At 58.5% G+C, this 25229-nt stretch overlaps 4 protein-coding genes across 8 annotated transcripts; 3 read left to right on the forward strand and 1 right to left on the reverse strand.

The window, feature by feature from the left end:
- The first annotated feature begins 4512 nt into the window (after positions 1-4512).
- On the forward strand, positions 4513-5492 carry LOC126047616 (histone H5). Its single transcript, XM_049821472.1, has one exon. It carries the CDS (start codon positions 4733-4735, stop codon positions 5303-5305), a length of 573 nt encoding a protein of 190 aa, XP_049677429.1. The 5' UTR covers positions 4513-4732; the 3' UTR covers positions 5306-5492.
- A 2451-nt stretch (positions 5493-7943) lies between these two features.
- On the forward strand, positions 7944-13772 carry GCAT (glycine C-acetyltransferase). The gene is made up of 9 exons (XM_049822203.1): positions 7944-8175; positions 8255-8385; positions 9021-9122; positions 9652-9798; positions 10088-10242; positions 11835-11917; positions 12298-12469; positions 12888-13009; positions 13419-13772. The coding sequence occupies exons 1-9, from the start codon at positions 7971-7973 to the stop codon at positions 13568-13570; spliced, it is 1269 nt and encodes a 422-aa protein (XP_049678160.1). The 5' UTR covers positions 7944-7970; the 3' UTR covers positions 13571-13772.
- A 1822-nt stretch (positions 13773-15594) lies between these two features.
- Positions 15595-17454, reverse strand: LOC126047810 (noggin-like). Its single transcript, XM_049821965.1, has one exon. It carries the CDS (start codon positions 17436-17438, stop codon positions 16647-16649), a length of 792 nt encoding a protein of 263 aa, XP_049677922.1. The 5' UTR covers positions 17439-17454; the 3' UTR covers positions 15595-16646.
- A 1173-nt stretch (positions 17455-18627) lies between these two features.
- Positions 18628-23419, forward strand: GALR3 (galanin receptor 3). Of its 5 annotated transcripts, none has more exons than XM_049821963.1 (4): positions 18628-18705; positions 19996-20111; positions 20246-20367; positions 20976-23419. In XM_049821963.1, exons 2-4 carry the CDS (start codon positions 20010-20012, stop codon positions 21856-21858), a joined length of 1107 nt encoding a protein of 368 aa, XP_049677920.1. In that variant the 5' UTR covers positions 18628-18705; positions 19996-20009; the 3' UTR covers positions 21859-23419. The 5 variants fall into 5 exon arrangements, with proteins under 5 accessions (XP_049677920.1, XP_049677917.1, XP_049677919.1 ...); XM_049821962.1 differs by lacking the exon at positions 18628-18705 and adding an exon at positions 19135-19224; XM_049821960.1 differs by having other exon boundaries at positions 18634-18705; positions 19996-20367.
- The last annotated feature ends 1810 nt before the right edge of the window (positions 23420-25229 follow it).

The raw sequence follows: 25229 nt of genomic DNA on the forward strand, positions 1-25229 counted from the left end.
GCCTTATGCCTCCAGCCCAGAAACCCTCCCGTCCGATGTCCAGGCTTTTCCCCCTGCTTCCCAGCAAGGACATGGCTGTTGCCATCGAGTTTGGGATGGGGCGAGTATTTGGCATACTGGGGGTTGAGATGGGAAGGCAGGCAGAGCTTGGTCTTGCCACGGGAGATTGGTGGGGACCAAGAAAGGAGGAAAAAAAAAAGCAGGATTCAGGGCATGGTGTTTTGGGCTGGAGGGGGTGCATGTGTGGTTTTTAGGAAAAACAAGTCTGCCTGGTTGTACGTGCTCCTGGGGGAGGAAACCCCCAAAAGTGGGGCACTGGGGGCAAGCTGAGGGTGAGCGAGGGGTGAACTGCAGAGTGCTGGTGCATGCGGCTCGCCAGCCCCTTCCCCGAGGAGTTCGGTATCTTGTGTTTGTTTGGGTTGGTGGTTTTGTTGTTTGTTTGGGGTTTTTTTTATTCCCTTCCTGACCGGGGGCTGCTGACCCCGATAAACGTGTCGTGTAAGCGTGGGTGAAATGTGTGGGTGCCTGACATGCTGTTGAGCTGCCCCTCCTCGAGGCTCTGCAGCTGTAGATCAGCCACCGGCTCGGTAGGAGCGTCCCGTCATCCCGGGGTGATGGGGAACCGCCACCTCCCAAACCAGCACGGCATTAATCAGGCGGCCCCCGTCTCGCCTGTGGCTGGGCGATACGGCCGCCCTGTCGTCTCTGCATTGCTATCTCCTGGGTGCAGGGGAGCTGGGTGGGGGGAGAGCAGGGGGAAGAGAAGGCGGCAAAAACACCCACGGGTGACAGGTATGATGGCCGGAGGGAGGCCAGCTCTCCGCCACATCTCGCAAAGCCCAAAAAGCGCCCCAAAGCGACATCTGTACCCCATCCCCTTGCTCGCAGCTGGGTTGTGGCTGCAAGAAATGCCCCAGCCTTGAGCGCGGGGAGAACCCACGGCCACACAGTGCCCCGGTTTCATGAGAGCCAGCACCCCAACTCGCATAAGTAGCTTGCCCTTAAAAACCAGCTCATAAGTCTTTTAAAACACTGGTAATCGGTCCAGCAGCCAGAGGCAATACCCTTTTGCCATTTACTGGTATCGTTAAAGCCCGCTCTGCTGTTAGCAGCATTCAGGACCGAGCATCTTTGTGCTGGGCTGACCGCGCTGTATTGCACGCCAGGGCTGAAGCTCTGATGAGCAGGGCTGGAAAATCAGCTAATTTCCCTGTTTGGCTACTAAAAAAGCACTGAAGCTCTTGGATCTGAGTGCCAGTGAGGCCACGTCCCACTGCTGGGGATTTGGAGCCTTTTTGAAAATGGAAACCGGGTAAAATAATATGTTGCTGGCATTAGTCGCCAGAAGTGCCCCGGTGCATTCGGATGCCAATGAACAGCCGTCTTGCCCCTACAAGGCAGGGGCTGATGCCCGGTGGATCCATAGCACATCCACAATGGACACGGTTTGACCATTTAAGATGAAATCCACAGCTGGAAGTGCGTAAATCCCCTTGGGGTCTGGTTGAATGCAGTGTGGGGAGGGAGGAGAAGATAAATGGGATTACAGGGAGGATTCCTCTGCCAGGCTCTGTCTTCTGGGGTTCGTTGGAGAAGCGGGATTTCCCCACCTCTGCCGACTAATGCCAGAAACAGGAGGCACAGGAGCCTTGGAGCGGTTGGGTAGCTCTCCTCGAGGAGAAAAGGGGGTGCAGGGAGTAACCCACCCCAGCCCAGGCATGGTGGCAGGTTCCTGTGGCTAGAAATACAGGCACGAGCCCAAGCCGGGCACAGGGGACTGGGTGGCCTATGGGAATAATTTTTCCTTCTGGATGAGCCCCCCCATGCTGCCTGCAGTGCGGTGCCGGACCCCACTTCCCAGAAGCAGCGGGGCTTGCATTGCCCTGCAGCACCCGCATCCCATTTCCAGCCCTAGCATCCTGCCAGGGGCCGGAAAATTCCTCACAATCCTGGCCAGCTCATCTTAAGGATGCATCGGTGTAACAGTGCTGGGTTCAAGGGGTGCTTTCCAATATCAAGTGGGGCACTTAGGGGTTACCTTGACCGGGATCCCCCCCATGTGCAAGACCGGCAGCAGCCTGATGGGCTGTGACCACGCGTACGCCTTCCCTCCACCAAGTCGCTTGGGGGCACGGGATTTTCCCCCTATTCTAACTGGCTAAAAATTAGGGAGCTAGTCTGGATGAAAGGGTCAGAACCGCCATGTATAGAGGAGAGGGTGTTTGCCCGCCGGCAGCGGCACCCGCCGGAGGAGGCTGAACAACCTCGGTCGACTGCGGGAGCTGCCCAGGTGATCGGTTGAGATTAGACCCTTAATTTTCAGCTGGCTAAAGTTAGGTGAAGCATCGGCCCTCCTTCCTCCCTGCCTCCCCCTCCGCTTGCCTCCCCATCGCTGCGCTGCCCTGATAACGGCTGCCTGGTTTGTAAGGCTGGAGGCTCTGCGGTCACCCGCGGTGCCGTACCAACCCCGGGGGCTCGGGGCCAATCCTTACACCCCCCCCATCTACCCTGCGAGCCCCGCGTACGTCTGAGCCGCTTCTGACGGTTAAAAACTTGGATGCGAATAAAAGCAGATGGGGTGTTATCTTTGTGCACCTGGGTTGCCTACGTGCAGGCAGCCAGCGACGGCGGTTTATTCCTGGCTAGGAAAAATGAGAGGTCCTTCGGCCGGTCAAAGCGTCAGGCAGAGGCCGTCGGAGCTTGCTGCCTGTATGCTCCATATGGGATGGAAAATGATGTGTTTGTTAGGTCTTAAGCAAAAAGAAAAACAACCCAGGGGAGGTGGAAGGGTGGGTATTCCTCTCTGTAATTAGGAGCTCTTTGCTCTTAATAAAATCAAGTAGTTTGCAGGTGCTGCGAACCTTCCCTGCGCCCCGAATGAAGCAGGGCACCAGGGAGGGAGGCACAAGGGGATGCCCCCGGCAGCCCTTCCACCCCTGGGAAGGCATCAGGGGGCCGAGTGCCTCCTCCTGGGCCCAGGGCACGACGCACCTTCACGTAATATGCGTGTATGTCAGGAAGGGGGGGTATCAAATATTTCTATTTCTATTTCTATTCTTTTTTTTAATGTCTGTTTCCTTTTATTTCTGTTCTAATTTCTATTATTTCTACTATTTCTATTTCCATTCTTTCTATTTCTACTCTTTCTATTCCTATACTTACATTTATTTGTCTTTATATATCTATTTTTATGTATACTTCTGTGTGTCCCTCGCCGGTGGTTTTCATGCCCCTGGGTATCTAAGGCGCATCGAGGTTACAGACAGATGCTCGCTGTGTATTTTAATGCCCTGCTGAAGCGCTGCGGGGTTTGGAGGTGCCGGGGTTCACCTCTGAGCACCGCACGGCGTGTCGGTAGGCACCAGGAGGCTGCACCCATGTGTTTTTAAGAAATAAGGGGGGAAAGATCATCAAAATCCTACGGGCCAGATGATGATAGCAGCTACATTTAATCTCCCAGGAACAGCCGACCGCTCGCCCAGCTGGGAAAGGGTGGCTGGTTGTCACTGTTATATGTCTTTGCTCTGTCCCCTCACAAAGAGTTGTGTGTTCCCCCCTCCCAAAAAGGGGGCAGCCTCTTATTTGTGACCCCCGCCACACGCATGCGAGGGCTGAGCTGATGTCCCCAAAGCAGCCGGTGGGGAGCAAAGAGGGCAGAGGAGGGGGGCAGAAGCGTTGGGCTGTGGGGTACTGCTGCTGAGCCTATTTTGAGCCCAGTGCTCCCCCTTCTCTCCTTGGTGTCCCCCCCAGTGTCTCCTCTAGTGTCCCCCCTTGTCCCCTGACGTTTCTCCCTGCGCCACTCCTTGTGCCCCCCCCAATGTCCCTCCCTGACCCCCAGCATCCCCCCAACTGCCCCTCCATCTGTCTTGATGTTGCTGAGTGTCTCTGCCATGTCCCTCCCTGTCTCCCCAAGCACTCCTTAGTGTCCCCCCATGTCCCCTCCCAGTGTCCCCCCGCAAGTGCCCCTCCTTGTCTCCTCCATGCCCCCCGCAGTGTCTCTCCTCCCCACCCAAGCGGTCCTTCTTTCTCCTGGTGTTGTCCCCTCCAGTGTCCTTCCTTGTCCCTACCCAGTATCCCCCCAAATGCTCCTCCCCGTCCCCCCGCAGTGTCCCTCCTTGTCCCGCAGTGTCCCCCCCAAATATTCTTCCTTGTCCCCAGCAACCCCCCCAGTGTCCCTCCTCATCCCCCAGTGTCCCCTCCAAGTGTCCCTCCTTGTCCCCCAGTGTCCCCCCAAATACACTTCCTTGTCCCTTAGTGACCCCCCCCAATGTCCCTCCTTCTCCCCACCCACTGCCCCCCCCAAATACTCTTCCTTGACCCCTGTGTCCCCCCCCAAATACTCTTCCTTGTCCCCCAGCGAACCCCCCCGGTGTCCCCTCCAAGTGCTCCTCCCCGTGTCCCTCCTCATCCCCCTCGTCCCTCCCTGTCCCGGCCCGGCGGGTCGGGTCGGGTTGTGGCTGAAGGGGGGGTGGAACGGAGACGGGGGGGGGGACACACGGGGACACCGGTGGCGGGGTGGGTGGCGCGAGCGGGGAAGTCGTCCCCGCGGTCCGCACCCCGCCTTTAAAGGCTGGCTGCGGCGGGGGCTGCCGCAGAGGCGGCATCGGCACCGGCACCGGCACCGGCTTCGCTGCGGTTCTTACCCACCGCTTCCTTCCCCAAGGGTGGGGGGGTCCCCCGGCCGGACAGACCACGAAGGGATAGCAGGGCGTCGCGGGGCGAAGCGTTAAGAATGACGGAGAACCTGTCCCCGGTGCTGGTGGTCAAACCGAAGCGGGCAAGGGTGGCACGACGGCCGGCGGCCCACCCCACCTATTCGGACATGATCAAGGCGGCCATCCGCGCCGAGAAAAGCCGCGGCGGGTCCTCCCGCCAGTCCATCCAGAAGTACGTGAAGAGTCACTACAAGGTGGGCCAGCACGCCGACGTCCAGATCAAGCTCGCCATTCGGCGCCTGCTCGCCGCCGGCGTCCTCAAACAGACCAAAGGGGTCGGCGCCTCTGGTTCCTTCCGCCTGGCCAAGGCCGACAAGGCGAAGAAGTCCCCGGCCAGGAGGAGGAAGAAGGTGGCCAGGAAATCCACGTCGCCCCGGAAAGCGGCTAGATCCAGGAAAGCCAAGTCGCCGGCAAAGAAGCCCAAATCTGCTGCCAGGAAAGCCAGGAAGAAGTCGAGGTCCAGCCCGAAGAAAGCCAAGAAGCCAAAGACTGTTAAGGCCAAGTCGCTGAAGGCGGCCAAGCCCAAGAAGGCAAAGCGGTCGAAACCCAAAGCCAAGTCCAGCGCCCGAAAATCACCCAAGAAGAAGTGAGAAGTCTAGAGGAATTTCGGTACTCTCCCCGTTGGTTTCTGTAAATAGCTTTTTGCCTGTATTTTTACTCCTTTCTATTGCATTTTATAAAGAATTGATCGATTCCTGTCTGGAAATAGCTAAAACAAGGCAGTTAATGAAAGAAAAAAAGGAACTTATTTGATATGGAGAGTTCCCATTTTTAAGACTTACTGGTCTGGGTTTTTATTTCAAAGTCTCAGAAACTTCTTGCCTGTGTCTGTTGTTTGATTTTAACACTGGGCCGTGTTGTTGTGTGTCGGGCGTGACGGTGACTCCATGCGTCTGCCGGGGCCGTACAGGATTTCAAATCCTGATCCTGCCCCGGCTCCCCGGGGGGGTGTGTGTGTTGGGGGGGTGTTTGCTGGGGCTGGGCAAAGACTCTGCCTTGTGTTGGAGGGGAAGCACGTAACGGCCGCAAGAGCCACAGCCTTCCCAGGAGGAGCAAAAGGGGCTCCCCGCTCCCCCCTCCACCCCCCTGGCTCCCAACCACGGGGCCGAGGCGAGGTGTGCCGGGCTGCTGCTGGGTGTGAGGTCTGGCCGGCGCTGGAGATGATAACCACCCGGCCGGGGGGGCGACGGAGCTGCCCTGCCTGCGGAGCACCCAGGGTGCTGGGCAGGGATGGGACGGACGGAGGTGGAACGGGGTCAGGTGCTTTCAAGGAGTTGGAGGCGTCCGGCAAGCGGGAAGGGGTCGATCCCTGGGAAGAATGGACAAACGTGGCTATGAACGGCTGGGTACGGCCCCGTTATCACCCCCGGGGGCTCTGGCTGTGTAGAGCTGCCATGTCCCCAGGGCCTGCCTGGCCCCTGCCAGACCCCCTCCCCGGGCAGGGCTTGGTGGTCCTGATGGTCGGGGCTGACAAGGAGCCTGCGGGCCGGCCCTACTGCTCCGCAGGGTCTGAGCCTCGGGCAGGAGGTGCCTAACGCCCCTTGGCTAGAGACGTCTAAACTCCTTAGATGTCAGGATCCCCAACCACCTGGGCCAGGAGCTCCGAAATCGCAGAGGCTGTGAGCGTCCAGTCCTCTTGGGCTTGCTGTGCCTAAATCTCGTGGGCCTGGGGTCTTCACCCACCCTGACGGTAGCTCCCAGATCCATTGGCCTGATGATCCTAAATCTCGTGGGCAGATGGTGCCTCAGCCTTTTAGCCATCGAGGATCCCAAATTGTGTAGTTCAGCGTAATAAAATCCTTGGCCTGGAGGTAACTTCATCCCTTTGGGGTCTTCTTCCTAAGACCCTTGGACCAAAGGCTCCCAGACCACCGAGGCTGGAGATCATAAACCCCTTTCAAGAGCCTGGTGCCTAACCCTCCTGGACATGAGGGGTCTAAACCACTCTGGATCCCCCAGTCAGCTATAGTGGAGGATGGAGACGCCTGACCCAACTGGGCTTTTTGTATCTAAACCCGGCGGGTCCGTGGGTCACAAACCCCTTCGGCCAAGGGTGCTCAAATTCCTTGGGCTCGGCTACCTCACCTCCTTCAGCTGGTTAAGTCCTAAACCTCTCAGACCAAAGGATCCTTGCTCGCCTCAGCTGGATGCACCCAAATCCTACAGGCACTTGGTTCGTTACCCCCTGTATTGGGTCTGGCTGGGATGGAGTTAATCGTCCCCATAGCAGCCCTCGTAGTGCTGTGCTCTGCATCGGTAGCTAGAAAGGTGTCGATAACACCCCAGTGTTTTTGGCTACTGCTGAGCAGCGCTGGCACAGCACCAAGGCTGTCTCGCCAACATTTTTGTCCCCCCTCAACGGCAGGCTGGGGCTGGGCAAGATCTTGGGATGGGACATAACCAGGACAGCTGACCTAAACTAACCAAACAGATATTCCATACCATATGATGTCAGATATAAAAGCTAAGTGAAGGGAGACGGAAGGGGGGTATTTTTGTCTTCAGGAGCAACCACTACGCGTATTGAAGCGCTGCTTCCCGGGAAGTGGCTGGACATCGCCTGCTGATGGGAAGTAGAGAATAACCTCATTTGTTTTTCTTTGCCTTTGCGCTCGACCTTTGCTTTCACTTTATTAAACTGTCCTTATCTTGACCCACGAGCCTTTTGTTATATTTTTCTCCCCCCCCTGTCCAGCTGACGAACGGGGAGCAATAGAGCGGCTTCGGCGGGCGCCTGGCGCCCAGCCAGGGTCAACCCACCACAGTCCTTTTTGGCACCCACAAACCCACAACCCTGGGATTAAAGAGTCCTGTGGCGGGCACCCGTAAACCACCTAAACGCGAGGCTCCACCTCCGCCGAAGACCCCAAATCCCTGACGCAAGGTCACCTTGTCGATCCTCAAGGTCCGCGCCGGCCCCGTTCCTCCAAAATCCCTTTGACCCTAATACACGACCTCCGCCCTCTCCCCCCCCGTGATTCCTAAATCCCACGGACGGGCTTCTCCCAAATCCAGGGATCCCAAATCACCTGGGTTTAGGGGTGTCTAAACCCCTTGGGACAGAGCTTTACCCCCAGCCAAAAAACCCAAAACAAACCCCAGGGGCCCCAACGAGGGCTCCATTCATGCTGCAGGCGGGGGGGGCGGAGCCAGAGCGACGCCCCGCCCCTCCCCACCGGCGCGGGGGCGGATCCCCGGCGGCCATTGGCCGCCGGGGATCCGCCCCCGCGCCGGCGGGGAGGGGCGTGGCTAGGGATGTGGCGCGGAGCGGTGGCGCGGGTGTTGCGGAGCGGCGGAACCGGGAATTCCCGGTTCGTTTCGGGAACGGCGGCGGTGGTTGAGTTCCGCCGACGTTTGGAGAAGGAATTAGAGGACATCCGAGGAGCCGGGACTTGGAAAAGCGAGCGGATTATCTCTTCCCGTCAAGGCCCTCATCTCCGTTTGGAGGGCGGTGGAACCGGTGGGTACGGGACGGTGGGGAGCGGGTTTTGGCTTTATCTCCCGGTACGAGGTCTGTGCTTCTCTCTTTCCTCCGCCAGGGATCCTCAATTTTTGCGCCAATAACTACCTGGGTCTCTCCAGCCACCCCGAGGTGATCCGTGCTGCCGTGGAGGCCCTCGAGAAATTCGGTGCTGGGCTCAGCTCCGTCCGTTTCATCTGCGGTACCCAGGTACCGGGCACCGGGGCAGCATCCCCTGCTCTGGGGTAGCCTTTCTCGGGGGTTTTGCTTCAGACTCCCATCTTGGCACTCGCGTTTGGGCACGGTCCTAAAGTACACGTGGCCAGGCAGAAAAAAAAAAAAAAAAAAAAAAAAAAGCCTGCAGAATTCCTGCTGGCCAAAGCTCTGGAAATAGGCCAGCTAAAACCATTACCACCCTGGAGAGGGAAAAGAAATGAAATGCCGCTCTGGATTCACAAAGCAAATGTCATTTCCCTCCCCTTTAAGGGTCAAAATTACAAGGAGCCTGCCTTGAAACGGCTCTGTCAAACCACCCCGGTTTATCCCCGCTGGAGCCCTTTCAGAGCCCCAGCTGGTTAAGTGCAAAGAAAACTCCGAGCTGCTCCCCTGTGGGTGGGGAGCTTGGAGTGTCCCTGCTGCGCTTTTGGCGTCCAAACCCATAACAGCACTTTAGGGCCGCGTTTGCAAAGACTTTCTGAACACAATTAACTTTTCCCACGCGCGCACACCTTTTCTGGATAAAACCGGGCTGCTTCTTCCCCTCGCAGTCAGCGTCTAACAGCAGCGGGCAAGTGAGAACTTGTGCTGCCTCGCTAGTGATGCTCGCTCCTCTCTTCTCTTTTTAGAGCATACACAAGGACCTGGAGGAGAAGATCGCACGTTTCCATCAGCGGGAAGATGCCATTCTTTATGCCAGCTGCTTTGATGCCAACGCTGGGATCTTTGAGGTTCGTAGGGCTTTCCTCGTGTCGTGCGTGAAGGAGGGGGGGTGACGGCGATGTGCCCGCCGCGCCTTCCAGAATCTCTGATGTGAGCTCTGCGCCACAGAGAAGATGGCAGTGACTGGTGGTGGAGAACCCTGACTTGGTGCCCCTGGACCGGGGGAGCCGCGCGGAGCTGTTTCATCAGCCCTCACCTCCCCCTTCCCCGGCCAGCTCCAGCTTTTGGGGAGGGCTCCCATTTCGTGGGAGGTCTGTACTCCCCCTTGAAGCGTAGACAGGGGGAAGGGGTGATCCCCCAGGCCTACTAGGGAAGGAGAGGGAGGCTTTGAGCTCAGAAGCCACAGGCAAGAGCCTGGCCTAAGGAAATTGGGGGATAATTTGGCTGGGAAGGAAAGCGGAAAGTTTAGCGGTGCCAGGAGAGACGTGGCAGCTGCAATCAAATGCAGCCTTGTCCTCTGCACCGAGAGATGCTGGAAGATCTGGGTGAGTCGGCACCCTAGAGCGAAGAAAGAGCCTTTCTGTTTGGTGTGGCCAGGCCCTGCTGACCCCGGAGGATGCGGTGCTGTCGGATGAGCTGAACCATGCCTCCATCATCGATGGGATCCGCCTGTGCAAGGCTAACAAGTACCGCTACAAACACATGGACATGCAGGACCTGGAGGCCAAGCTGCAGGACGCGCAGGTACGGAGGTCTGCTCCCACCCCGACGCGAGGGTGCTCCCTCAGCTGTGCTCCCTGCTCAGTAACCAGCCCCGAAGGGTGAGCTCTGCCTTTTCCCGTGCAATAGGCATCGTTTTTGCCGATAGGCACAGGTAGGCACGGATAGGCGAGGTGGGGAAGCAGCAAACGCCCCGTCTCGGTTAGATATATCAACTCCCTACGGGAGCTGGACTGTGTCCCGGTCTCCTTCGCCAGCCCCTCTCCTCAGGGTGACATCCTCACCCCTGGGGATGCCGCTTTCCCTCCTACAGAAACATCGTCTGCGGCTGGTGGCCACCGACGGTGCCTTCTCCATGGATGGTGACATCGCGCCCCTGAGGGAGATCTGCCAGCTGGCCCAGAAGTACGACGCGCTGGTCTTCATTGACGAATGCCATGCCACAGGCTTCCTGGGACCCAGTGGCCGGTAAGGGGCTGGTTTACCCCTGTTTCTCCCCCCCGCCCCCGACCCCAATTACCTCTGAGGCAAGGCCAAAGGTGGTGGTGGCCGATGTGTTTTTGTGGGGGGACTCCTGGAACCACCACGTTTCTTGAAGGCTTCGCACCCCACCTCTGCCTCAGCGCTGCCCTCCTGATGATATCTCCCTTTTGGGGCACCTGAGGGGATCGGAGGGAGATACTTTAGCACTGACCCATCCCAACGCGACAGCCACTGCTCTCTGTGTGAGGGATGGTACGTGACCGCCTCATCCGCCTCTCCTGGCCAGCAGTTGGACTTCGCGATTTCCAAATCCTTCTCCTCTCAGCTGTCGCTTTCAAATGCTTGGGTCTTGGGGGTTCTGTGGAGTTAGCTTGCGCAGTTCGATAATTCCCTTGGCGCAGCTTTTTCCTCCATCCCCTGGAGATCCTCCAGGTGCTAAGCAGTGCACTTGCTGCAGGTGTTTGCCGAGAACAGACGCTTCATGTGCTTGTTTCGTTCAGGCACATGAGTGCCAAGCGCTCCGGTGCGTGGTCCTTCTGCTTTTACTGGAAGGTAGAGACCCGTGTGAGGCAACATCTGTAGGAACGAGCAATGGGTCCCTCCTCAGATGGAGGGATAGTGCAGGAGATGACAAGAGCAGGAAGCCATCTCTGAAAAAACCAAAAGTTGCTCCATGAAGAGCTCCCTTCCAGCTCTCTCCTCTCTAGACGGATCCCATGTGGGAAGCTGGCAAGTCCACACCAAGCTGTGAAATGGGTGAGAAGTGGGAACTAAGCCCCCTGCCTTCCTTGGGGCATGGTAGCCATCCTCTGGGTTGAGGTAGACCTTGTCACTCTGTCCCAGGGGGTTCTGTGGTGCCAGCAGCTGCAAAAACAACTGTTTGACTGCTCTGAGGGGTGTAAGTGCACAATGGCTTGAGGAGGAGAGAATGGTTACCGGGTGCTTCATGAGTTACGCTAGTTTCAGCGTGAACTTGATGCTGTTGTCTACAACACTCTGTTTCAAGAGAGAAGCTGGGTGGCCGTGCCCCATCCTGCCTTTTTGGGCCGGAGGACGCAAAGCTGCCGAGTACGTTTGCCACTTCTGGTTGGTTCCACTAGCGTAGACCTTGACACGGGTGCTTTAGGCCTGGTGTGCTTTTAGGGCAGCACATCAGTGATGTGCAGAGCCCACCTCAGAGGACATCGGCTACTCGAGCCAGACAACTGCTTTTCCCTGGTGTATGCTAACGGTGTGGTGTGTGTCAGAGGCGTGCACAAGACCGAAATCGGTGGCTAGCGGTCTGTTTGGACTATTAAACTTCTGTGCGGGAAGTTTGAGCGTTCTTCCATCTGTAAGGGATGAAGAACCCATGCTCTTACCTCGGGAGATCTCAGCTTAGCCTTTCTGCAGGAGAAGGGAAGGTCAACACTCGGGTTGAACTGCAACAGGGGGGTGTTGATATTCTTTTTTTACAAGAAGGGGGGACACCAGAGACCTGGCTGGTGGTACTTTGTTTCCCGTGAGGCATCAGGTGTAGGGCAGCTTCCCTGGTGCATGCTGGCACAGCTGATAACGTGACATTCCTTTTTCTACAGGGGTACCGATGAGCTCCTGGGAGTGATGGACAAAGTCACCATCATCAACTCCACGCTGGGAAAAGCTCTTGGAGGAGCTGCAGGTGAAGGCGTTTTCCTATCCAAGGCCCTCCATGCCCTAAAGAGCTCCACAGCATCGGTCTGATGTTTCCTTCCTCTGCCTAATGACAGAGCAAGAAATGCATGTTGTCCTCTTCTGCTGGTGGCATGAGGCTCAGTTTGGGACCCTGCTGCAGGGTCGAGGGAGCTCCTGCCGTGTGCTCCTTCCACTGTTGTCTTCCCCATGCGTTTGCCTTTGGGGTCAAGGTGCAAACTCTTGGTAAAAGGCATCAGCTGTGATTTTTTTAGGCCTGGTTTGTACTGAAATTCCTGCTGTAGGTGACAGGTTGGCTTTATCGAGGGGCCCCCCACTGACGAGATCTCCCTGGGGTGCCTCGTCCATTACTCTTTCCTCCATCTACAGGTGGGTACACAACTGGCCCCAAACCCCTCATCGATTTGCTCCGCCAGCGCTCCCGCCCGTACCTCTTCTCCAACAGCCTGCCTCCCGCCGTGGTGGGCTGCGCATCCAAGGCCCTCGACCTCCTCATGGAGAGCAATGCCATTGCACAGTCCATGGCTGCCAAGACCCAGCGGTGAGGGGGCCATACCGGGGTGAGAACAGGGGGGAGAGGTTCGTTAGGAATGAATTGTTCACGTATAGTTTATTCACGCTCCCAATTTGCAAGTCGCGGCCGGGGGGGGGGGGGGTGCTCCGGGGAAACTGCGGGATGTGCCTGTGTGTGTCAGACAGATGTGCGGGCAGATGGGTCACATCTGGATGCTCTGCGTGCTGGGACACATCTGCCCCTCAAGCAGCTGCAGTCCCATGGAGCGGGAAATGGCAGAAGGTCGCTCCAAAAAAAGAGAGATCCCTTCCCTGCACAGGAGGTGCAAGTGGAGCAGAACTACACCCAGCCCTCGGTGGCCAGGGTGCCCGGGGACAAGCGAGGCAGCGGTCCCCAAGGACAGGGGTGACGAGGTTTTACTCATCCTCTTTGTTCTCTTCACCAGGTTCAGAAGCAAGATGACAGCAGCCGGCTTCACCATCTCGGGGAAAGACCACCCCATCTGTCCCGTCATGCTCGGGGACGCTCGGCTGGCTGCAGTGATGGCTGAGGACATGCTGAACAGAGGTGAACCGGGGAGGGAGCTCTGGGCGCAGACACGTGCCTCGAGGGAAGGGACAGCCAGTGGTGGTACCACCACCGTCCTTCCTCCAGAGGATGTTCCTGCATGAAATCTGTTATTTCTCTGCCCTCCAGCTGCGAATGTCCTCGTGGTCCCCCCAGACGTTGCTGGCTTCACCTCCTTTCTCTTTTTGGGGGGGTTACCTCAGCCTTCTTGTCCTGCCATGCTGGAGTCCCTCCCCATCCCTGGCCCTAACCCGCATTTCCATGCTTGGGAGCAGATGCCGCTTGAAAACCCTGAAGCCTGAAAATGGTTCTTGGGAGGGGAGGGAGGGTCCAAAAGCTTTTCTGTCACCCACTACCACCTCAGCCTCCCTCCCAGCCGGCTCTGACTCTCGGTGCGTTTCCTCCCCAGGCATTTATGTCATTGGCTTCAGCTACCCCGTGGTTCCCAAGGGAAAGGCTCGGATCCGGGTCCAGATCTCGGCCGTTCACAGCGACGAGGACATCGACCGCTGCGTGGAAGCCTTCACCGAGGTGGGACGGAAACACGGAGCGCTGCCTTGAGGGGCCAGCGAACTCCTCCTCCGGCACCATCCCTGCCCGTGCCTGTGCCCGGGGGAAACAGCTTTAGCAGCACGCTGCTGGAAGCAGGACCGGTCCTCAAGGCATCGCAGCCTGCGGGAAGCTGTAGCCGTTCCAGCACGCTGGCAGCGGCGCTGGGAACCAGCTCTTGTGTCATTAAAGGTGTCCTGCAGCGCAGCGGATATTTGTCCGGCTCTTGTTTTCTCATCCAGGAGCTGCAGCCCATCCTCATCCTCCCTCGCTGTGACCGGACACTCTGCTGTGTCTTCCCCGAAGCCTCAGTCCGGGTGCTGAAGTGCTGCAGCTTCTGCTGTCTCCTACTGATGGAAACGTAGCGTTGCTGGTATGCCCGAGGTCACTCGCTCGCTCCACGCTCTCCTGCGGGTCCAGCAACGTCACCCCGGCAGATCTGCCCGCTGTAATTCCCCACCGAGGCAGGGAGGTTTTCCCAAGCCCTCGGCAACCCGTACCACCGGCAGCTGCTTTGGGAAAGAGGACAGGGGCCAGCCAAAGCTGTGGTGCTCCTTTCTCCCCTTCTCACTCTCGGGTGTTAGGTGTGAGGCTTGCTTGGTCCTCAGGACCGGTTCTAAGGCTTTGCCCGTCGCTGCGGTGCTCCCAAACCTGCCCTGGGAGCTGCGTCTCTCCCCAGAGAGGCCATCGGGCAGCGGGCAAGCTGAGGGGGCAGAGGCCAACAGCACGGTGAGAGCGCCTGCGTCTGCCTGGGGCTGGGGTGGAGGGCAGAGCAGGTGCCAGAAACCTGCAATTTTCCTCCATCAGCTGCAATTTTTGCACAGCAGAGGACACACGGCAGGCTGGGATCTCTGGATTTGTTCCTTCAAGCCGTGCTGGGATAGCGATTTAGCGCTCAAGCAGGAGCGAGTGGGTCCTGGGCATCTCTCCGGATTGCTTTGTTTAGATCGGTTTTGCTCCAGATGAGGAATCACATGCGGCCTGCCGTCTGCCCACGTGCTGAACTGAATACCAGCTGCCCGCCTAGAAGAGATTCCAGCCGAAATGAGGGTGTGCTGTGCTTGGGTGCCCAAGCACTGGGTCACATCAGCAAAGATCTGCTCCGAAAATGCTACCTGCTGTTAGGCAGTCAGGGAGCGAGCTGCAGGGCGATAACGTGTCTGACCTGAACCAGAGCAACCGCAGACGAATACAGAAGTTAATCCAGGGTTGCAGGGCTTTACGGGATGCAGAGGGCAGGGGAGAAACGCGTCTTCCGTAGGGCTGCCGCCGGACCTTCTTAGAGCACCTGGTAGTGTAAACTGTGTGCCGAATTTATTTAATTTTCCGTCTCCGCAGGGCCCTGAGCTCAGTCTGCTGATAAAGTATGATACGGAGTTCCCTCTGTGCGGCACCAGGCCCTCACAGTGCGGCGAACCCTTCCCCCTTATCACAGGCAGTATTTTGAGAACGAGGAACGGAATGGGGAAATGGCAAGGGGTTGCACCCAGGCCCCTCTTGCAACCTGGAAAAGACGAGGTTTCAGCTAGCTGGGCTCTGGGACAGGGGGTTTGAGTCCCTAAACCGAATCACCGCTGCTTCGAGCCCGATGCACGTGCACCCCCTTGCTCGCCCCTACTCGCACGCCCGTACCGTGCTTCCCCCCCCAGCTCCCTCCCTGCCTCCGGCTGGTCCCCAGCCCAGGACTCCCCTTCTCCCCTGGGTTCTGCGGGCAGCCCTCCTGACGGCTCTGCTCCGCTCAGGGCAACACCCCGAGCAGTTTAACCCTGCTCCACCTTTCAAGCCCCCCTCCTCAATGGGAGAAGAGCCGTACAGACGCCATCTGCGAGCAAGAGCGGCAGCAGCCCCCCTCCCCTGCGACGCACACGCTTGCGTGCACACATGGGCTCCCCTCTTCTTCTCCTCCTCCTCCTCCTCTCCTCTCCAGGTGCCCTGACTTCCCTCTCCCCTCCGGCTCTCTCAGATCCCTCGGCAGCCGACCCTCCGCGCTCCGGCTGCCTCTCCGCCTGCCTCAAGGCCGAGCTGTGCCGCAGACGGCAGTTTGCGCGGCGGCACGGGGAGCGCTGGAGCCTGGGGAAGGAGGGCAGGAGGGTCAGGCGATGGCACGCTGGAAATGCATAATGCAGCGTCCATCGACTGCAGGCGCCGTGTTAATATTGCATACCCAGGCAAAGCCTCCAGCTCTTTCTTTCTTTAAGGCCTCCCAGCCTTTTCGCAGCTTTTAGCCCAGAAAGCAGAGGACATTTTGCTGGGTGGAATGTAGAGGCAGACGCCGCTTTTCGAGGATGCGGTTCCCACTCCGGGCTTGCTGACCCACCCCAAACCCCGTACGCTGCTCTGCCAGGATTTCCCCCGGGTCTCGAGCCGTCACCCTCTACACCATGTGGGATAGGTGTGGGATCCCCGTATCTCACCCCTTGTGCCTCGAAGTAGGGGACTGTCCCGTCCCATCCCGTTTCCATAACCCCCCCCTACCCCTACAGATTCTTCCAGTCCTGGGTCCCTGCCCACTCCCCCAACTCCTTCCACCCTCGCCGGGCTGTCCCAAACCTGCCCCCCATCCCGCTGATGCTTTCCAGCCCCTCTCCACACCGCCGTTTCCACCCTGAGCTGTGACCCACCTCCCTCTACCCCTTCCCCACCAGCATCCCTCTGCCCTCACCCCCCGCCCGCAGCCCTGCCCAGGCAGGCAGCGATATCCCAGTTTGGCCCGAGCCCGGTGGGGCTGATGGAAATGGGGTCTGAACCTGCTGTCGGGGGCCGTGATTTTCCCATCCTGCATCCTTTGCTGGAGATAAACGCTACGCAAGGGCCTCCGCCGGCGTTAATGCCTCCCCGTGCTGGCGGGCGAAGCAGCTGCATCCCCCCCCCATCCCAACCCGGGGGGGCTGCGGCGAGAAACAGCAATGACGGCAGCTGATCCCCACTTCCCTTCTGGAGGTTTATTTCTCCATTTGGGGGGTTATCCCCCCTGCCCCCCCAGCTCCGAGGGTGAGTCCAGGTGACCGCTCGCCTTTTCAGGCCATTTGGCTCCAAGAAGAGGCACTGGGAGCGGGGGTCCCCTCCGCATCCCCCCCCACCCCACTCCTCAGCGGCAGGAGCACTTGCAGGCGGCCACGACGGGGTAAGGGATCTGCCGCCAGGCGCAGTGCGGGGGTCCGGGGGTCTCGGGGACCCAGCAGTGCCAGGCTAGAAGTTTGATGTGGGTGAGCTGCGCGGGGCGGCAGGTCATGCCGGGGGGCCAGGAGCATCCGGGGGGTCCGGTCTCGCAGGCGGTATGGCGGACCCAGCGGGGCCAGAAGACCGGTCCCAGGTCGACCCAGGCGGAGGTGAGGCGGCAGGCGGCCCGTTCCACCAGCCACTGCTGCAGGCGGCGGGCCAGGGTCCCCAGTAATTCGGGGGGCAACCCCGAGCCGGGGGGCAAGAGGGTGGGCAGCTCCAGCCCCTCCAGTTCCCGCCACAGCTTGCGTCGGTAGCGTCCGGCACCCTCCGCCAAATCCCGGCTTAGGGACTCCAGGTTCTCCTCCGGGATGCTGCCGTTGAGAGCCCGGGGTTCTTCGGTCGCCATCCAGAAGCGGTCAAAAGCCGAGCCCAGCAGCCGGCGCAACCGGCCGGGCTTCAAGTGCCGGGGTTTGGGGGAGTAGCGGTAGTCCTCGGGGGAGAGCGAGAGGCTGTAGGGCCGCGCCGGGGCCGAAGGGCGGCCGCGTAGCAGGCGGGCGGCGGGGTCAGCGGTGCCGGACGGCGGCAGCGGCGGATCCCGGGATTCCTCCGGAGGTGGACCCAAGGCATCCAGCGGTGGGAGCAGGCAGAAGAGGAGGAGGAAGAGGAGGAGGAGGAGGAGGAGGCAGCGGCGGTGGGGTCCCTCCGTGGCTAGCGGCATCGCGGCAGGCTGTGCCGGGCTGCCGGCTTGCGCTCCGCCGCATCCCCCCCTCCCTGCCCCGGGTTATCGCCACGTTCCCGAGGCATGGCCTTCCCCTTTTCCCCGGTTGTGGCGGCTGATAAGGAGATGGCGGCGGGGACACCTCGCTCCCTCCCATCAGAGGGGCAGGCAGGCGGGGAGGAGAGGCCGCATCGTCCCTCCCGCCATGCCGAGAGGTGCCACCGGCGAGGGGCATCGGGGCTGCTGAGGAGGGGAAGGGGCCGGTGCCTCCTCCTCCTCCTCCTCCGCATCCCGCTCCATCATTGGAAGAGGTATCCAGGACCTTCCCAGCGAAGGGAAGCTGGTGGCCTTCGGGTCTCGCCGGGAAAGGATCGCCAAGCCGGGCCGGAGGGCTGCCTGGGTCACTGTCGCCTCTCGGTACATCAGCCAGCACACGAGCTGTCCCGGGCAGATGTGATGGAGCTGAACCTCTGGAGATGGCCACCCTGGACGGTTTGTCCTCCTTCCCCACGCTGCAGTGCCCCGGCAATGCTGGTGGAGGGCGGACCTGGGCCGGATGGAAACCAAAACCTGCTTTCCTCTCCTTCCCTGGGGTCAGACATTGTGGGAGACACTCTATGGCTTTATGCTGTGCTGCTAACAATTAATTAATAACACCTAGAAGGAGCAATTAATTGCTCGTGCTCCAGAGGGTTTAGAGCTGTATCCCAAGGACAGGGCAGGGGCCAGGCTCACCGTGGTGGGATATTCGTGTTCCCCGGAGGTGTTGGGCAACACGTCCTGAAGACCCAGCATCGAGGGGTGCCTGCAAGACCTGCCGGGGCCCATGGGACCCTGCCCCCCTCCATCCTCCCTCTCCCACCGGAGAGCAGTGGGCTTTTCCTCTCGCTGTCCCCTCCTCGCTGGAGCAGGGAACGGCTGAGCCTGCGGGAAAGCTGGGCAGAGAGGAGTTAACTCCAAACCCAACCTCAGGGAGAGGGGAAAAAAAAAAAAACACAAAACCAACCAGAGATCAATGGATCAGCAGCAAGAGCAGAGGGAGGGAAAAGGGGGAGACAGAGAGAGAGGAGAGGAGCTCCAGAAGGAGACAGACGTGTGTAGGAGCCGGGAGAGGAGAGAGCAGAGCTGGCAGCGGGCAGGGGCAGGGGTGACGGCGCTGGCCAGACAAACTCTTCGGTGGCCCGTGTCCTCCTTGCCACCGCTGCCTGGGCTGGACCGGAGGTCTCCCCGGAGTAAGCGGTGAAGCTGCAAGCCCTTCTTCGCAGAGGTGAGTGCCGGCTTCCCAAGCTGAGAGGTGGCCTGAGCAGGGACACGCTGGTGCCCAGAGATGCCCCATAGTCTACCTGCGAGGTGCATGCCCAGAGGGAGATCGGGGTCCTCTGCTCGAGCAAGAAGATCCCACGGGGCCGGGTGGAGGAGCCAGATAGTTACCAGTAGGGTAGAGGGGACCGCAGAGCCAGAAAAGCAGGGATCACCTTTTTGGTTTGACACAGAGAGGCTGCTGGGAAGGAGAAGTGGTGTGAGCTGAGGGATGGGGGGGCATGGGATGAAGGAGCTTGCATGACCCAAAAAAAGAGCGAATTGCATGTCAACAGTTGCTACATAATGGTGTCTTTCCCTCTTGGTTGCTGCTCAGCAAAGGACAATTTGTTCTAATGACGGCACAACACGGGGAAGGCTCGTTAGGAAATAGGCTGTTGGCGCTCCCCGTCTGAGCGCGGTGTTGCTCAGGGCTGGAGGAAGTTTTGCAGCAAATCACAATACCTTGAGCTGCAATAATAATACGGTAATTGCTCCTTTGTAATGATTGTGGTGGTGTGTTTCGGGTGGCTGCGAGGTTTCCCCCCCCCCCTCGCATCCTCTCCTAGCTCCTCCATCCAACTGATGGGCACCTCTCAGCATCAGGTTGCCTCTCCTCTGTGGAGCATAACTACTGCACAGGGAGCAAGGAGCAGCCAGCTCCTCGGTGGTGGTTGTCCCAGCTTAAGGAGCTCCCTCGGGGCGGGAGCGTGGTGGGGTGCTGCTGCTGCGGGGACCATCAGGTCCCTGCTGCCGGAGGTGGCACAGCCCTGGGGTGAGTGTGCCAGGACCACTTACAGCCCCACGGGAGCCCCTTTCCCCGTGGCCGAGCCCTGTCGAACACCAGCCGAGATTTAGACTTGCCAAAGCAAGCAATCCCAAGAGCTTCAGCGGCTTTGGGATGGTAGGAGGAATGTAGTGGAGGCCAGGCGGCAGGGCAGGGGGTCCTTCAGGGGGCTGGGAGCACAGGAGATGCTGTGGTGGGGGTGTGAATGTGAGCAGGAGAAAGGGGCTTCAGCCAGGCAGATGTGGGCTGACTGATCCCAACAGCATTCTTGCCAGCCATGTCACGAGGATCTTGATGTCATCACTTAACCGGCTGGTTGGGATTGGTATCTCTAGGAGAAACGTGGGTCTCAAAGGCTGGGATCAGGTACCTTAGGGCCAGAGCTCTGGTAGCCACTGTGGTCAACGCTGACCAGCACCCACGCGCCTACGGCCACGCACAGGTGCTCTGTCTCCCCTTCTCCCTGCGCAGGTCCCCGCGGTCAGATGGAGAGATGCCAGGGGGATGGAACGCCTCTTCCGACAGCCCAGAGCTACGAGCAGCGGGGATTATTGTGCCCGTCATCTTCTCCCTCATCTTCCTCCTGGGTACTGTGGGGAACGGGCTGGTGCTGGCCGTGCTGCTGCGGAATGGCCAAGTCAAGTACAACACCACCAACCTCTTCATCCTTAACCTGGCCATGGCCGACCTGTGCTTCATCGTCTGCTGCGTCCCCTTCCAGGCCACCATTTACACCCTGGATGGATGGCTCTTTGGGGCCTTTGCCTGCAAGGCTGTGCATTTCTTGATCTACCTCACCATGTATGCCAGCAGCTTCACCCTGGCCGCTGTCTCTGTTGACAGGCAAGTGTCCCCTTCCCTTTGAGTCCCTCAGCTTCGGGACAACATGTTTTCCACCCTTGAGGTGAGGGGTGGGAGAAAGGCCAGTCCTTACCCTGTTGAGTGTCCTGTAAGAAGCAGGTAGGGTGTCCCCAGAGGCCGAGCCAGCCTCCCCAGCTCCCCGTGCCCTCTCCCAGCACCAAGCCAAGCTCTTGGCCTGGTTACCCAGCCCTCACTCGAGAAGGAGGAGTGCAGGCACATGCTGAGGTTTGGCATCCATCATGCAAAACCAAGAACGGCAAAGGTCCCAGGGCAGCAACGCACTATAGGAGAAGCAGGGAGCCCTCTGGGTCCTGCTCCTATCCTTCTCTTCCCTGGTTCAAGAGGCGCCCTGCTTGCCCTTCCCGACCCAGCCCAGCAGAGCGGGTGATGGAGATCCCAGACCCGCTGTTGGGATGATCCTGATCTCTGTGTGAATTCACCGTAACCCTCCCTACCAGGAGGTGGGGAGGGGGAGAGATGGGTGGCTGCATGGGAAGGGGTGCACAGATGGCAGCTCCACAGGACGGGAGAGATACCTCATCTCACCCATGTTGTGTTTGATCTCTCCTTCTTCTTCCCCGCCTCGCCAGGTACCTGGCCATTCGCTATCCACTGAAGTCCCGGGATCTCCGCACCTCCCGAAACGCAGGAGTGGCCATTGTAGCAATCTGGTCACTGTCGCTGCTTTTTGCGGGGCCTTACCTCAGTTACTACCAGATTGTCCATTACCACGGGGTGCCCATCTGCGTCCCCATCTGGGAGGACCAGCGCCGAAAGATTCTGGACATCCTCACGTTTGTCTTTGGATACGTCCTGCCCGTGTTCGTGGTGAGCATGGCATACACCAGGACCATCAAGTTCCTGTGGACCTCCGTAGACCCCATAGAAAGGATCTCGGAGTCCCGGAAGGCCAAGCGGAAGGTCACCAAGATGATTGTGGCTGTGGCCATCCTGTTCTGTCTCTGCTGGCTGCCCCACCACCTGGTCATCCTCTGCTTCTGGTTTGGCCACTTCCCGTTCAACCGAGCCACTTACGCTTGCCGCTTGGCTTCCCACTGCCTTTCGTACGCCAACTCCTGCCTCAACCCCATCGTCTATGCCCTCATCTCCAAGCATTTCCGCAAGCGTTTCAAGCAGGTCTTCACCTGCCTCTTCTTCCAGACCACGACCAGGAAGAAGAAGAGAGTTGGAAAGAAAGTCCACGTGGTCAACGTGGGCAAAGCTTTCACCAACAGCACCAGAGGTTTCTATGGAGGCAACACTGAGGTGACCCAGGTCCCAGAGGAGAACATCAGGAAGAGGGACCCTGAAGGTGCCAGTCATGCCAGAGCATGGACTCACCAGCTACAAGACACCATGGTCTCTGTTCAGAAGGAGCTGCTGGAGGAAGAAAGTTTGGCAACAGCTGGCCGTCCCCTAGCCGTGACCCCTCCAAGAGGAACTCGGGAGTTTCTGACTGTTCACTACAGATGAACAAAGCGAAGAAACCTGTTTTCCAGCCGGTGAGTAGCCACTCCATTCCCAAACAGGCAGAATAATGTGGGGCAGAGAGGAATGGATGTAGCAGAGCCACCAAAAGATCCTGTGGCACGGGTTAACCCATTGTCCCCACTCACCTTCACTCACTGGCCCACGGCATTCATATAGGAATGGCACAATCCACCGGTACAGCTGCAGAATGGAGGGACATCTTAACCTGCTGCCAAGCGCCCTGGGAGGCATTCTTGCAACAAGTTTTAAGGCTTCCATTTCCCAGCTGCCTAACTTGCTAATTTTGTGCAGCACCTTGAAACTCTAAGAGGGAGGCAACCAAAATGAAAACATCCTGGTAGGAAATCCAGGCTGTTAAGGGTGCACCAGAGCATAGGTGGGAAGGGTGGAGAGAGCACACAGGGACCTGTGTGTGAATAGGGTGGCTGGCAGCCTCTCTCCCTGGCAGCCCCAAGCGGTGAAACGCTGTCCCCTGCCCACGTGCCCTTCTTTTCCCATGGGCCAGCCCTTGTCCACCTCCATCCCCTTCCCTAGCCCCTGCATCCAGACCAAAGGACTTTTGCCACACCGGCTACGAGGGAGTCAGCCGTCCGTGCTGACAGCTCGATGATGCAAACTCCATAGCAGTCGCTAGTCGTACTTCAACGATTTATGCCACAGCAGGTGAAGAATGGAAAGGCTTGTATGCCAACACCTCTGCGTGCCTCCCCTCTGCCCCTCTGGCTTCTCTTAAGTTCAAGAAGGAAAGGACCTTCTGTCCAGTCTCTTCTCTCCACCCTGCCCCACGAGAAGTACTCGCTGGACGATGTTTCCTAGAGCTCTGTCCCACCTGGCTTTAGCTCTGGCGAGCAGATTCTGCAGGACACTGTCCCAGTTCATAGTACTGCTTGCAGTTCAGAAGTTATTTCCTGACAGCCATCCTCAGTTCTTCCTAAACAAACCCGGTAACTCCTCCTTCCGCCACATTGTTCCACCCCTCTGCTTACTGTTTGCCTTTTGCAAATTCCTGAGGGATTCTCTTTGATCTTTGCTTGCTACTTGGAGCTTCATCCCTTCCTTCTGGGGCTGAAGGACCCGTCGCTCTCTCAGCAGACGTTATTCAGTGATATTAGCCCCGTGTGTGTGGTTTACTGACTTGGCCAGACAGGTTTTTTTCCACGCGATGACGACGATGATTGTGAGTGAATTGATGGCTGTCGCCAAAGCAGAAGAAAGTAGCCAAGCTGCAAAATGAGCTGTGGAGCCAAGTGGTGGTTGTGGTGAGGCAAAGGAGAAGGAAACAGCCCCATCACACCCATGTGCACTTAGTTTCTGTCTCCTCAGTGCCCCTTTCTACCTGATGGAGAAGGCTTCCAGGAGAGAGAGACCAACACCACTCAGTGCGTTGGGACATCTTCCGAGACCGTAACTGCTGGGGGATTGCGGTGGGACCCATGTCCACCTGGGAGCAAAACTTTCCCCTGCTCTGTCCCTGCTGCCCCGAGGAGCCGCGGAGGAGCCTTTGGCTGTGGTAGCAGCTCAATGACACCCCGCAGTAGGGCCAAGAGTCCTCCCAACCCGACAGTGGGAAGGATGGGGAGTGCTGCAGGGATGGCGGGGTGGGGCAAGAAATCACATTCACCAGAAGGTGCTGGAATTTTTCCCCTGCTTGACCGTAATAAACCCTCGTAATTTCCTTTTCCTGCCATGTTTGCTGTGTGCTGGGTACAATCTCTGCCCGGCGCGGGGCTCTGCAGTTTGGGCTGGAGGTGGTGGAGGCTGTATGAATCGTCCGAGCAGAGTCTGCTTCTTCCGACTCATTAGCAGGGCATCATTTATTTTATTTGACTTTGCAGCCACTGCAGAAGTGTACGGAAGAAACAATGAGGGTTTTAAGAGGGATCCAGCACTGCTGGTGTTCAACAGAAAGCTGTAGGAGAGGGAAAAGGAGGGATGGCGAGAGAACAGGCAGAGGGGGGCAATATAAATGAGAATGTGTGGGGCCGGGTGGGAGCCATCCACAGGGACAGAAAGCGGCGATGAGAAGGCAGGGCGAAACGAAGGGCTAGAAGCAGAGAGCAGAAGGGAGGATAAGGGGGCATGAGGGAGGTGGGAAGCAATGTGCTGGCAGAGCAGCCACATTTGGGCAGGAGTCTTCCCCCATCCCAGCAGTGTCCCGCTGCTCCGGAGCTGGGGTTGGACCCCAGCCTACAGCAGCTTTCTCCAGCATTTTTCTGCATCATCAGGCGTCCAGAGAAGCCCAGAAAAACACCAGCCAAGGGAGGTCTTTGATCAGTCTAGCGCACATGTGAGGGAGGGAGCTGGTGGGATTTGCGTTGCTGCACGCTGTGATTTGCCACGGTGCCTGGCAGAGCCAGGTCCAGGCACGTGGCTGGCTTCACGCAGCTCCCGTTTTGTCACGTAGTCACGACATGAGTGGAGAGGGGAGGGGGACCAAGAGGGGTACTCGGCTTCCCCAGCGTGCCAAGTCTATGTGCCGCAGCGGACTGCAGCCACCTGAGGCCATACTCTGCGGGGACAAGAGAGCTTTGCCGTGGGGACACAAGCTGTGTGATGCCGCCTGGCTTGCAAGTGTAAGCAGGACAGATCCTGCATTTTTTTGCCAGCACGGACATAGCTCCTGAGCCTCGGTCCTGTGGCCCGGGAGCTTTTGGTGATGCTGTAGGACAAGACGAGGAAGAAGCCCTAGAAAGGGGACAAAGACAGATCACCTGAGAGACCAGGAGGGGGAAAAGGGACTGCTCTTGCTGGCCAGGCAAGCCCTAAGGAAGGGAAAGGGACCAGCCTGTGGAAGGACCTCCGTGGGGAGAGGTGAGGGAGAAATCTCCGTCAGCATCATGCTTTCTGATCACATCTCAGGGGCTTCGCTCTCCTCCAGGAGAGGCCAGGATCACCAGGTCCACAACTTATCCCCACTGAGATGGTTTTCTGTTGGCAGCAAAAGAGATGAGCTTGCTCGTTCAGACCCGTTAAACTGAGCTCAAGCCCCACAGAGCTCCTTCAGCGACCTCTTCCACAGTCCTGCAGCCAGGCCTGGGATGCCTTGGCCACAAATCATTAGACCTGCCACCATCCCAGCTCAATATTTACAGTAAACTTTACATGATTGCAACAGCTCTCCTTTTCCTTAATTACATATGGCATTTATTCAGTGCTGTGTGGCTCCTGAGTGTGTAACTCTTACATGAAACAGATCTTCACCCTTAATGCCCTAAGAGCAGTGAAAGAGGGAAAGCTTGGCAGAAAGTATTTAGTGAAAGCAGTGACGTTGTGGGACTCTCCAGACTTCCACACTGAAGCTAGGAAGCAGTTACAGATCATCATGGCGGCAGTAGGTTTCAGAGTGAACACCT

This window comes from Accipiter gentilis, chromosome 18 (genome assembly GCF_929443795.1).
Source record: "Accipiter gentilis chromosome 18, bAccGen1.1, whole genome shotgun sequence".
In the NCBI taxonomy this organism is placed as follows: domain Eukaryota; kingdom Metazoa; phylum Chordata; class Aves; order Accipitriformes; family Accipitridae; genus Astur; species Astur gentilis.